The 12,711-nt window shown below is 39.6% G+C and overlaps 1 protein-coding gene across 4 annotated transcripts in view; it reads left to right on the top strand.

Annotated features, from left to right (window-relative positions):
• Positions 1 to 12,711, top strand: part of LOC145940367 (uncharacterized) — a 278,019-nt gene that overhangs the window by 125,780 nt on the left and 139,528 nt on the right. The window contains exon 8 of one of the 4 annotated variants that reach the window (XM_083045441.1): positions 10,102 to 10,579. The exons of the other annotated variants lie outside the window; for them this stretch is intronic. Coding sequence (XP_082901567.1) covers positions 10,102 to 10,196 — 95 coding nt within the window. The 3' untranslated portion in view covers positions 10,197 to 10,579. Of the gene's footprint in view, positions 1 to 10,101; positions 10,580 to 12,711 lie in introns of those variants that run through there. 4 annotated transcript variants of the gene reach the window in all.

Genomic DNA, 12,711 nt, shown 5'->3' with positions numbered 1-12,711 from the left:
ATATATTTATCCTTTTGCATGTGATCTGAGTAATTCAAGTGATTAAAATCATAAGCTTGTTGTTGAGTTATTTCATTTATAAAGCGACGATCTGCATCATACGTAGATTGTAAGTAAACGTTGAACATCGGTTAATAATTATGCGGCATATTTTGTCGGGTTGAATATTCAAAGGCAATAATGATTATGCGTAGATGAGACCGATTTTAAAGATATACACATTACTCTTCTCGCCTTTACTTTTATTTTTAAGAATATTTGCTCATTTGAGTCTTCCATGTTATTTACCGGTCATCGTGTTACAGATTAATACCTTGTTTACTGTGCTGGCGAATGTGTAAAGTCCAATAATTATAATATCGAGGCGGAGTGATTGTCAGATAAACGTTCCTTGTCGTTTTTACGTAATTACAGTTTGTGATCCAATCCAATTCACATGATGAATCATTAAAAATCTGTTCGGGGAAAACGACGAACATAGAATTATCTATCTTTGTAAAATTAACCGTTTTCAAAATTCAAAAAAATCAGAAAGAATTCTAAATGTGCTCCTGAAAAATTTTTTAAGTTCTTAAATTGAAATTAGTAAACAATGTATATATATATATATTTTTTTTTTATGTGATAGAGCGATCTTACTTGCCGAGATTAATTTTTTAAGGTATTTTGCACAAAATTCTCTTGAAAACTTTTAAAACTATAGAATTATTTCTAAAGTTTCTTAAAATTCTCTCTAAAGTAATTGCAATTTTTACATAATAGAAGACCACTCCGATTTTGATATTTTCACTGTTTTAAACGACATAATTTTTTGTAAACCAATTAAGAATTCTGAAACTCTTCAGGGAGCAATCAAAATTGTAATAATTTATTTTCAATTTTGAAAAAGTAGAACTACTTATTTGTCGAAAAAATGAGATTTGTACAGAATGGCTCTCTCAATGAATATCAAGTTATAACACACATGTATATCTTGGAACAGATTCTTCGTGAATAAACGAAACGGGTGACACATGAAAGAATTCGCGCACACTTGAAAGACTTTGGTAATTCTTCAACTAGATCACGATTTCCCTTTACCGTAAATTTAGAATGCGACCGCAGTCAATCAATTGTATGCACCGATTTTATCGGGTCAAGTACGAACAAAGCTACAGAAAATCTGCTCTTTCTAATAAATAGACGTAAGATTATTACTCCTGCCAATCTTGATACTTTAAACGATTGAATCCTTTTCAGATTTACCTGAAATATTGTTCATTCGAGGCAGAAAATACACACATATATGTATGTGTATGTATATAACAATACACATAAATTTTCAAAATTAATATACTTATTTTATAGCAATACAAATAATTTTATAAAAAATACATTTAAAATATATTTAAATAATATTGTATATTAAAATATATTAAATAAAAATATATTTAGAAAAAATCTAAACGTTTGAAAAATAGAAAAATTGAGAGAGCTTTTATAATTTCGACAAAGTCGTGTCATCGGAATTATCTATGAGGACAAACGGTAACATAGATATGACCTCGTAAATGGTCCTGCAAGGGATAGTCTTAAGAAAAGTGGGCAAGTTATCGGGCCAACGTCGTAAAATACTTTTTCTCTAGACTTTACGATGGTTATACTCTGCGCACAAACGTCCTCGGGGCTCCACCTGTCCGCTCGACTTCCTTCAAAAAGGCGATCTTTTTATTGGCCGGGCCACGTACTTTATTTACGATGTCTTCTGCACAAGCTTGTATTTTCTCTCTTTCTCTTTCTCTACTTTGAAAAATGAAGGAAATTCCAGTCGCGATAAAGCGCGAACTTGTTCAGATTAATAATGTTTTCAACAATACCATACGCAATGCACACAATAAATAAATGAACGGATGAATACATGCTCAAGCACGCCTACGCTTTCGCGCTGTGTTGTCGACAATGAAAGTCGTCTTGTCAATTGAAAAGTCGAAAGCGTAGGAAGAAAAAACACGAGAGTTTTTCCCTCTGGCAGATCCTAAAGAGATTATTTCTAATTCCTTCACGTCGATGGGACGAACGTTCACCTCCCACCTTATCACGCGGCAGTACGCGATAACGATCTAAGCAACAGTTTGCTTCGACGGGAGTAAGAAAACTTCGGGACACAAGGAGTGTAAAAAAGTTTAAAACTTTCCGGCGAAAGTGCGATTTTTCCGATTCAATCCGACGCGAGATGATCCGTATCTTACCTTAGGGAGATACACATAATCGCTTCGTTATCATTATTACCCTCATTATCACTTTTGTAAACATTTTTATCAGTCTATTGAAGGATATGGCATGGGCTTCTACATGAAACGAGAGAGAAGTGGCGGCTGCTAACTTAATTTATTACGAAAACTTTTCTTAACGCAGTAACTTACGTTCGTCTTTTTCTCGTTTAGCGTAGCAATCACGATAGTATATTATCGGTATGATTAGCAATTAAATCATTAACTCTACCGTAATGGCATATTATTTTTATATATGCATATTATATTTTTTATATATTTTTATTTATAATAGACTTCAGTTCAAATGTGTCTTATTTAAAGTCATACGACTTTATTTAGCACAAGCTATGCAACAATCAGCCGAGTCGAATGTATGTATGTATGTGCGTATATATATATAAGAATTTCTCTTTACCTGCGTACATACATATGTATGCACACATGCACAGAGTGCGTCATCTCAGCGAGCGAACAAAGTCCACTTCGGCATTAGACACCCTTGGTTTCTGAAGCCTCGGGCGGTAGTTCCCCTACCCTTTGCCGTGGCACCCCTATGGATCTCTCTAGTCGAGCTTCACCCTCTCTCTTCCTCGTGGCAAGACCCTTTCTACCTCTCCCCCTTCCGGCTGTCCCCGCGCTTTCCTCGACCTCCCACACCGCCTTCACTACCTTTACCCTAACCCTCCGTCTCTCTCTTACCCTCTCTCTTTCTCTATCTCGCTTCTTCAGTCCGTTCCCTTCTCCGTCTATGTTTCTCATTCCCTAGAGCAGCCCCTGCTTGCCTGCCGGTTTTTCTCCTTTCCTCTTCCCCCTCGCCGCTGCCGTCGTTCCTCACCGTCGGCAGTCGCCCTCGCCCGTTCGTACCCTACCGCCCCCACCTCCCCCGTCTTCCCCCCACATCCGTCCTGCGTACCCGCACACCCTTACAAAAAACCCAAGTCCAGTATGGGCGCAACGGGGGGTTTCTCCCTTCGTCTCCTTTTACCCTCTTCCCATCATTCCTCTACCTCTCCCTTAACCTTTCCTCGTCCCTTTTCCTCCCCTTCTGTTCCCGCTTCTCTCTTCTTCCACCGACCCCTTCTGTCTCTCTTGCGAGTCGTCTCATCGTGCTATACCTTCGCCTCGGCTGTTCGTTCCCGAGTCTATTGCTCCGTCTCGCTTCAACGTGCACCTGAAAGTTGCTTCTTGCTCTTATCCGAGCGCTAGTGATTCTCAACCGTCGTCGAACACAGATGACTCCACGGCTGTTCCATGTTTTTCGCAAAATTGGAAAAGTCATCCTTGTGTGTTATACACCGAAAAGAATTTCCTCGAATTTCTTTTAATTTCCTTTCGCGCGTACTGCCGAGCAATGACGAGTTTTAATCAAGTTAATGTCACCGTCTCTTTTTTTTCCATTTCGGTAGTGCGCTTTTCTCTTTATTGCAATATTTATTTTATCTTATTTTTCTATGCCTTTATTATTTATACATTTTACAATAATAATAATAATACACCTTTTTAAAAATGTCAAATGTATATAATCATCGTGAAAAATAATTTCTATTTAATTACACAACTGCAGATAGGTGATGCAAATTCGTCGGCATCCGAATTCCACGTGGCTTATTCGCGCCGCACGTTCCTCGGATTTGACAGTGAATAATTCGCCGCTTTTACGAAGCCCGCCGACGAATCGCGCTATGCAACGTCGCTATAAACGACGGTTTAATGCGCTCCGATTTCCAAAACTGCATCGCATAGTCCGGTAGTCGCGCTGCCTGCCTCACTTTGCATCGATCCCCGTAGCCAGCGCTCGTCGCTCGTCGATAATATTCGTAACGGGATATACCGGTACGTATAACGCCGACTAAATATATTACGCGCCAAGGTGTACCGTTAAGACGCGCGCAGGATATAATCAGATAATCCCATTACGGTCACCAAGCCTGAAAAGTGAGTGCGCGAACTGCTGTGTAGGAAACTGATTTTACTAGCGCTGAGGGGAAAAAAAAAAAATTATGATTATACCGCGAAACTAACTCCGATCGAGGGATAGTTTCAAGCAAGTTCAGTGTATAACTTACGCACGATTACGCGTATCATTCGCGTGGAAGTTGTTTTCTTTCTTTTTTTTTATCGTATCGCGAAACAAGAAATTGCGAATCGACTTATTACGATAGCTTCATCTTCGACATTATAGACCAATTTTTTCTAACTTTTTCATAAGCGATAGAAGATACTTTTTAATATTGGCAAAAAATCAACATATAGACTCGCGAAGATAATTTCCATGCGATTGGCGACGATTGTGACGTAGCACGTATTGAAGTAATCGAGCAACCAATTTGGGCTTCTTCCCTGCCGAGGAGAGGACGCGTATCCTGCAGATTGCGAGATCAAGCTACTCGAGTTACGTGCGAGGAAAAAATCTTGCATGATAGGGGAGAGTGAAGAATTGCTTTTTCGGCGTTATCAAATATTTTCGCAGTCACGTTCATATTTCGTCTTACGTTCGCTTAATGATGTTCCTGTGTAGAAATTTTTTTGATCACATTGTTTATTGCCAGTAGGCTGTATTAGATTGTAGGCGACGAATATCGCACGGCAATTAATCGATAGTATCAGACCTTCTCGAAAAGTGTTCTACTGGATTATCGATCTCTGTAAACTCTTATTCACCTAATTTGCGACAAAAAATATCTGTACACGTATGTATATCGAAGTTTCTCAGACATTGTGTTCTATGAAATATCACGGAAAATAATATTTTATATGTTTCGTTTATTCTCTCGATCATATGTATTTTAATCATAGAATCTATAAATAAGATATTATGATACAATTTTTTTCTGTACAAATTTTATTGTGTTCCAAAGTTTGCCCAAAACTTGTCATTTTTTTTAATCACTCGATATATGTTACGATAAATTCCCGGATACTTTAATTAATAATATTATTCTTTTATCAGAAAATTAATATGATGAAAATATACTGTATTGAAACGAGAGTAAGATCTCAAATACTTTAATTATCGATCGACAATCTTTATAAAAAAATACTTAAAGAAATTAAATTTATTATTCTTGGTAGAATTGATCTTCTCGTTCTATCATTAATTAATCGTCTAATTAGGAATATTTTTTTCTATAATACATATCTTTTTTTTTCCTACATTCCCATGAAAATTTTTCGACGCGAAAAGGCGGAATTCAGCCGCTGCGCATGACTGTGCATTAGCTCCGGTCGCGACCGGAGGAGAACCATTGTCGCGGCCAAGTTTTCCAGGTGCAAGGTTTCCAGAGAGGAGAGAAGACGCCGGCGCGCATTCCCCTGGCCCTTATGTACCACGATGTACATCGACCGCGGGGCGCGGGATACATGAATGTGTGCACTATACCCATCGCAAGAACCGAGAAAGAAACTTCAGCTCTCTCTCCTCTTTGCCATCACACATGGTGGCCACGTTGCCGCCTCCTCGGCGCGTTGTGCGATGTTCTCTCTCTCGTCCCCTTCACCTCCTACGCCTCTTCTAATGCATTCCCCAGCGCTAATACGCGAGGATGGTTCACACCGTGGCCACTCTGTCCCCATCGCGCGTGTAAAGACGTAACTCTGGCTCGTACTTCTCTCGCCGCTTTCTTCGTCGTCGTCATCGTTTACGTTGCCATCGTCGTCCTGGTTATACCTCTTGTCGGGGTGGTGGGAGACTCCTTTTAATAGTACCGAAGGAGGATGGCGGAACATAGTGGCGACGCACTCCCGAGATATCATCTCTAGGTGATATTACATTCGTTCGAGATACGCGCTCCTCAGCAATGAACAGACGGCCTTAGTTTAAGGAGACCTTGCTTTGCTGTATTAAATAGTAGATCTTGCTAAGATCACGCAAAAAAAATTTATACAAAAAATTAAAATTTGCATTTTTTTTTAAAGAAACCATTCTCTATTTCCGCTATTTTCCATTCGATTTCAGTTCACGAATTCAGACGAACAAAATATCGAGTGCATTCGGTAAAACCCTTTTTGACCGTATTCATATATGTATGAGGCTAGGAGGAAGGAGGAGAAAGAATGATTTTCAAAACACTGTTCAATAGCGTACTCGCGTAGCGATCATTGCACCGCGCATTAATATGCGAAAGCATGTGCGGCGCAAAATGACGGCTAATAATGCATGGCACGGTTATGCGAGAGTTAATTAATGACTGGCGAATACAAAAGGTTCACAAATATAAAAGATAAATATCGGATTTTGCTCTTGCTCGCGACTCAATTTTTTCCGCTTTTTCCCAGACTTTGTATTGACGCCAAAAACATTTGTTTACAAAAGTTTCGTCACCACGAAGTCTTGTATTATAAAATTCACGCATATACATACAAGCGAGCAGATGTATTTTACCTCTTTATTCTACGTGAAATTACGGAAATTAATTTTGAAAGATTATATTTGCGTGCACAAAATTCGGAACACGTGTCCCTTAAATATTGCACGTGTGCAATCGAAAAGTGTCATTTTCTAAAATCGCGCCCCACGAAGGATCTAGAATCGGTCGAGTTCGGTGTATAGCTCTCGCCTAATTAATATCCAGCATACGATTGGCCGAGATACGTAACTAACGAGCGAATGAGACGCGCATGTCACAAAGTCCTCGGATAAACGGCGAAACTCCTCGCGAAAGCATCCCCGAGGAGGTGCGAACTTTCGTCGGAGTTGGTGAGCGAGTACCCGATCTAACGGGGGATTTGACGTAAGGGGCAATTTGATGCATCGTCGGATTCATTACTCGTCCAGAGAGATGCAGTTTTGTCGCGTTGGTCCGCGACTCTGCCTATCGCGCGATAATTTTACCGTTTGCATACATATATAGAATGTAAATCTGAAAAGTCTGAAATTATTATCATACGAGATACATACGATAAACGCGCTGTGAAACTGCATATGCAGAGATAAATATCATGAAATTCGGGAAAATCACCAAATAATTCGCAATTTTCCTACCGCAAATGCTACAGAGAAATGAGATGAAGAATCGTTGAAAAATTTATTAGACGTCGTAATTAAAATACAATTCGATCTTCGTCGACTATTCTTGGAGCATCGTGAATTAGGGCTCGCTGCTCCGGGTTCGCGAATGTTGAAAAAACTAAACTGCTACTCCTTTCCCCGGATTTCAAAGGAACGCATCCACGATGATGGTTTCGCGCACCGACGACGGCGCGTACAAATAACAGCACGCTCGTTATTCCCGTTGTTCCCAATTAGGCGGCGGGCGAATCAGCGGGCGCGCGCGCACCCGCTATTCATGAGAACCGGATAGATCTGGATCCGGTGATTCCGCGGGCTAGGCGCTACGATCATTGCAACGCCTGTTTGTGTTACGCGATGTGGCCAATGACGGGTTGGAAAAGGGGGATGGAAATGGGGGAGAGACACAGAGAGAGAGAGGGGTACGGGTGATCGGTTTCGCGTTCGGTTCGATCGCGCCGACATGAATTATTTACGCGGGTTTTGCGATATCGCGTTCGCTCCCGGGCTGCGTGACGCCGGCGTTGTCCGTCGCGTTACCTCTATAATTAATATCTCGTAATTTGGATAGTCAAAGCACGACAGCAGAATGTGTTACACGAGCATCGTACGCTCTGCGCGCTGTATATCGCTAAAAGCGTGATCAAGGCGGCTCGTTAATGCTTGATATGAGTGCAATATATATTTTTTATTATATATATATGTATATATATATTATATGATTATATATATTAGAATAATATTTAATTTCTTTCTCTTTCATTTTTTTGATAATTATTTTAATTTTTTTCTTATTTTATTTCTAATTTGTTTTACAATTATATGAGATGTGAATTGTTATGTATGCCAATGTTTAAGCTTGCGCTATTCTCAAGAGAAAAAAATTATTTATTAACGAATCAAAATTATTGTTCGATTTCTCACAGGCTTTAATGTACCCTATCTATTTGAATATTACACGAGCATGCAAAATGATAATATACCTACATATAAATGTAATGGCGATCTAAGCGTTTTATACTTAAGTAGAAGTTCCTTAAGCAACAATTTGCTATTCTGTTATCTTATGTTTTTGTCACAAATTTTGTTAGACAATTTATACTTTGAGAATGATTTAAGGTCTGCTTATTTCGTACTTCTTGTCACTGGAGACTCGCTACATAATACGTTAGTTCATTAACTGGTGCTCAAAAGCTTCGCGTTCAACGACGATGACGGTTTTCACAAATAATTGAGGATTCTTTCTAAAAGCGCGTAAATAGAAGCTGAAATTATTCTTCGCTTTTTCGCGAGCTCATAACCCGCAGTAATATCGAAATAGCTGGCGCACCGAGCGTCAGTCGCACGAATAGATCGACCCTTTTCGCAAACGGACCAACCCAGGACATCGAACTTACGTCACTCAGCCGTTCCCTAGAAAATCTATAGGAACCTTCTATAATTCACGTCGCTGCGATGCTCCCGATCGAAATGTTCCGCCGCACAGGAAACACTAATGCCATTTCGAAATGGCAGGCAAATAATTTCAGAATCGACAAACTGCGAAACTGGAATCATGTTATAGTTAGAAAAATTATCTTTTTTTTTGTGTGTGTGAAAAAAGCTTGTTGGTTTAAAACGTGAAATAGTAAAAATTACATCTTTGGAGCGTGAAGTGCAATTAATCAGTATCTTATCAGCATCTTGAAATATATATATATGCGTGTGTGTGTAATGCATTGCGGTTTTTTTTAAATAATCTATTAATCTTACATGATTTTTACTCCGAATTCTAAAATCTATTCATTACGATTGTTTCCTCCCAGAACACCGCGTATAATTGTACGTATGTGTATGTACGCATGCACACATGTCTCGCTATCATCACATCGACGAGGTGGGTGCCACCCACTTCAGGATCTACCTACTCGACCGAGTCGGTCGTCCTTTGCGTTAAAGAGGGGAAAGGGGGGCTGAGTGCATCGTGCCACACGTGCATTCACGTATGATCCCCACACACGTGTGCACGACCGGGTATGATCCTGTACATGGAACTCGTGTATACGCACAGCGTTGGTGCATCCTGGGTTACCGGGACCATCGTAAACGCACATATATACAGGGTGTTTCGAACGTCCGCGAAATCCCTTCAATGTCCTGTTCATTAATCCTTCAAAGAGATAACACTTGGGATAATTTGATGCGCTTTCGATTAAGGATGCGAGAATCCTATAACGTTCACCTCCAAGGTGTTGAGATAGATCCAGATACATTAATTTACAAATTATTCTATAAATTAACAAAATTGTCTATAATAATTGTTTCTTAGTTAAATTGTTCTTTGACGATCTTTTAATTCCTGAATTTTCGTCTAACAATAAGATTTCTTAAGAATTAATAAATCTATCAACATACTTTTTCTTCATCTTCATTTAGATCCAATCGCAAGTACCAACTAACAAAAATTTTCTCAGCGATGCAAATGCCACTTCACGCAGCATGGCGCGTCCTCTTTAATTAAGAATGTATCTAGGATAACAGCTGTAAGATACGCCGATGGACTTTCTAAACCAAGCGGTACCAATTGAAGGGTTTAGCAAAATGTCTAACCTACTTTTTAAGAACTTTGGGAAATAAAGTCTTTCATAGAATTTTGAGAAAATTAAGTTTCGTCAACTTAAAGATTAATCTTTTCTCAAGTACTAGAATAAAAATAGATTAGATCATTCTTAAATCGTGTGAATATCTTTCATTTCCTCCTGAACTTTTATCTGTATAGGACGTACTCTCTCTTTCTCTCTCTCGCCACGAGAAAACCATTAACATTTCACGAAGGATAAATATGTTCCAATTTTATGTCAGGGCTTGGAAGGACAGCCTGTCGGCTAATATCTGGCAAATTCGTATGCACGTTCACGCACACGTGCGATCCGGGACCGGAGAGGAAGAGGGAATAGAGAAAGAAGGAGAAAGAGAGGAGAGTCGCGCGTGCAGGAGCAGCTCGCGCACCGTTGCCAACGCGATAAAACCAATCACCGAAATAACCGCAGACCACCTCAGCCGGCTTCCCGTCACGGACACGTGGCCTCGCAAACGCACACATGCGCGATATCACGACCCGTGCCGATACCACCACTTACACAACCACAGATAGGGGCTCGATACCTATATTCATATTCATCTCGATATTCTCCCTTGTTTCGTCATCATTTCTCTCTACGTTCGTTTCTCTCGGTCATCGATTACAGATCTATAGAGAAAATGTATTTATTCATCTGAAAATCAAGGTAAAATACAAAATACTAATAAAATCTTATATAAAATTATATATTTTGGTAAAAAGTAGGCGATTTTTATATTAAAAAATTAAGCACCTCTTTGTTTATATATGTATATGTATATCTGAAAAACTCGAAGAAAATCTCTTCATTTAGATGTAGGATTTAAATGAAATTGTACAAATTCTCTTATCAATGTATCACAGAATCATCGATTGGCTTACAACTTTTTTATGTAAAATACTTATGTATATAAGTATAAAAGAAATTATATATACCAAAAAATACAATTTTTAAAAAATAATATTTATTCACATAATTAGAAAGCATACATGCACACGTTTGTATATACATAACGCACAATAAATAGATGGCCAATATTTAGACATTTTCTAGGATATTGATGAATTACGACCTTGCCTCTTCATCATCCCAATCCCTCTCTCAGCCTGGATATCCGTTGATCCCCCTCCGTTTCCTCCTCTCCCCATACATACCGTGTATATACATATATCTACGGGAGCTGGAGGCGTGCGTACCTTCGAGCGCTGCGGCTGGCCGACGGTACCGCTAAAGGTTTAATTAGCGAATCGGTTAATCGGATACGTGACTATTAGCGCGAAATCCGTGGCGCGAGGACGGCCACGGAAAAAGCCCACTTCTCGCGCGTAGAATCGTGACTCGTTTGTATTTAGGCGCGAGAAAAGTCTCCGACAACTCCGGGTTATCGATTTATCGTTCGCAGTTAGTCTGCCATATACATATATCAGACTGTGCTGTGATAATGTTACGACAATCGCAATAGTTCTCATCAGATAATTATTCTTCAATTACAGAGTATATTGCTCACAAAGACAGTCAATAATTGATTTTTTATTACTCAAAAAAGTATATAACGATGATGAATTATATATGAAACATCATTAATAAAAGTAATTAAGCGAAATTAATAAAATCGTACAAATTTTCTTATCGATGTATCGTGAAATTATTGATTGGCTTAAAGCTCGTACCTTTTATCGAGATCGAGATACAGGATTTTTTGTACGGGTCACAGGAAGGACTAACACCGCTGGACTCATTGACCAACATTCTTCCCATGCATTCGTTGGTAAACCAGAGTTTAAGAGAGCGTGGCGCGCGCGTAACGACGACAATTTATGCGCCCGCTCGGGTTTATACGCATGCAGAGGGGCGCGGAAATGGAAGAGAACGGAGCGAGGGTGGAATGAAATAAAAAGAGAAAACAAGAAAAAACGAGAGACGAACAAGAATAAAGGGGATGACCGTCGGACGCGTTTTGCGGCACTCGCTTCTCTAACTACTGCATAAACTTTCGCCCCCTCCGAAATCTTAAAATAGTCGCAATAATTTATGTGTCCTGCTGTTGCACCTTTGCCATGTTGGTGGTTCTCTTCGTCTTTTTGAAATACTCGACATTATCTTTGCTAATGCGACTTTAAATTCAATGTCTGTTCTGCACGATTTCTCAAAGATATTCAATTTAAATATTTTCCAAATTAATTTTTAATTTGCTTCTTGATAATCTCTCTATGGTATAAAAAGTATTTTAATCACTAGATCTATTTAGAATGATTCTGAAAACTATTGAGATATATATTTGAAATATCTTGGCATTTGTATTTGTGGTCGATGAGTCTGTGAATTAAAATTGCCCAACTAAAATCATGGCATGGAAACATCTGGATGGAAATATTTCGTATACGATTATCATGCGTTTGTTGCGAGCGGCAAAGCAGTGGCAGTTACCGCGGGATCTCGCCGCGAAAGCAAAGAGTTCTCGTCGATGCTGTTTTATAATGCATCGCGTTTCCGCGGCGAAAAGTTTCCGCTGGAAACCCACTGCCACCGCGGCGCGTAGCGAGAGCACATCGCGGCGCGCAACTTCGCGAAAACGCCCGTCCGTGCGGTAGAATTTATGCCGGGTCTCGTTACGATGTTGCTCAAACGCGCGCGGTTCTCGTAATTGTGCGTTTGGCGGCGAAAATGGAGAGGCGGAAGTTTCGCCGCGGCAAAATACCGTCGCGACAGAGACGCGCGGAAATTTTCGCAACACTGATATATTTCCGCTACCGTGCTAATTGTTAATTATCTTCATCTCGAGGGCGCTCTCTCTCTCAGTCTCTTTCTCTTTCTCTATCCTAATAGATATCCGCGCAATATATTTCTTTTT

The sequence above is a fragment of the Prenolepis imparis genome, unplaced genomic scaffold (assembly GCF_030444845.1).
Source record: "Prenolepis imparis isolate NDT839.2.m4 unplaced genomic scaffold, iyPreImpa1.0 SCAF_9, whole genome shotgun sequence".
Lineage (NCBI taxonomy): Eukaryota > Metazoa > Arthropoda > Insecta > Hymenoptera > Formicidae > Prenolepis > Prenolepis imparis.
Note: the sequence above shows the minus strand (reverse complement) of the source record. Positions and strands in the feature narration are given on the sequence as shown.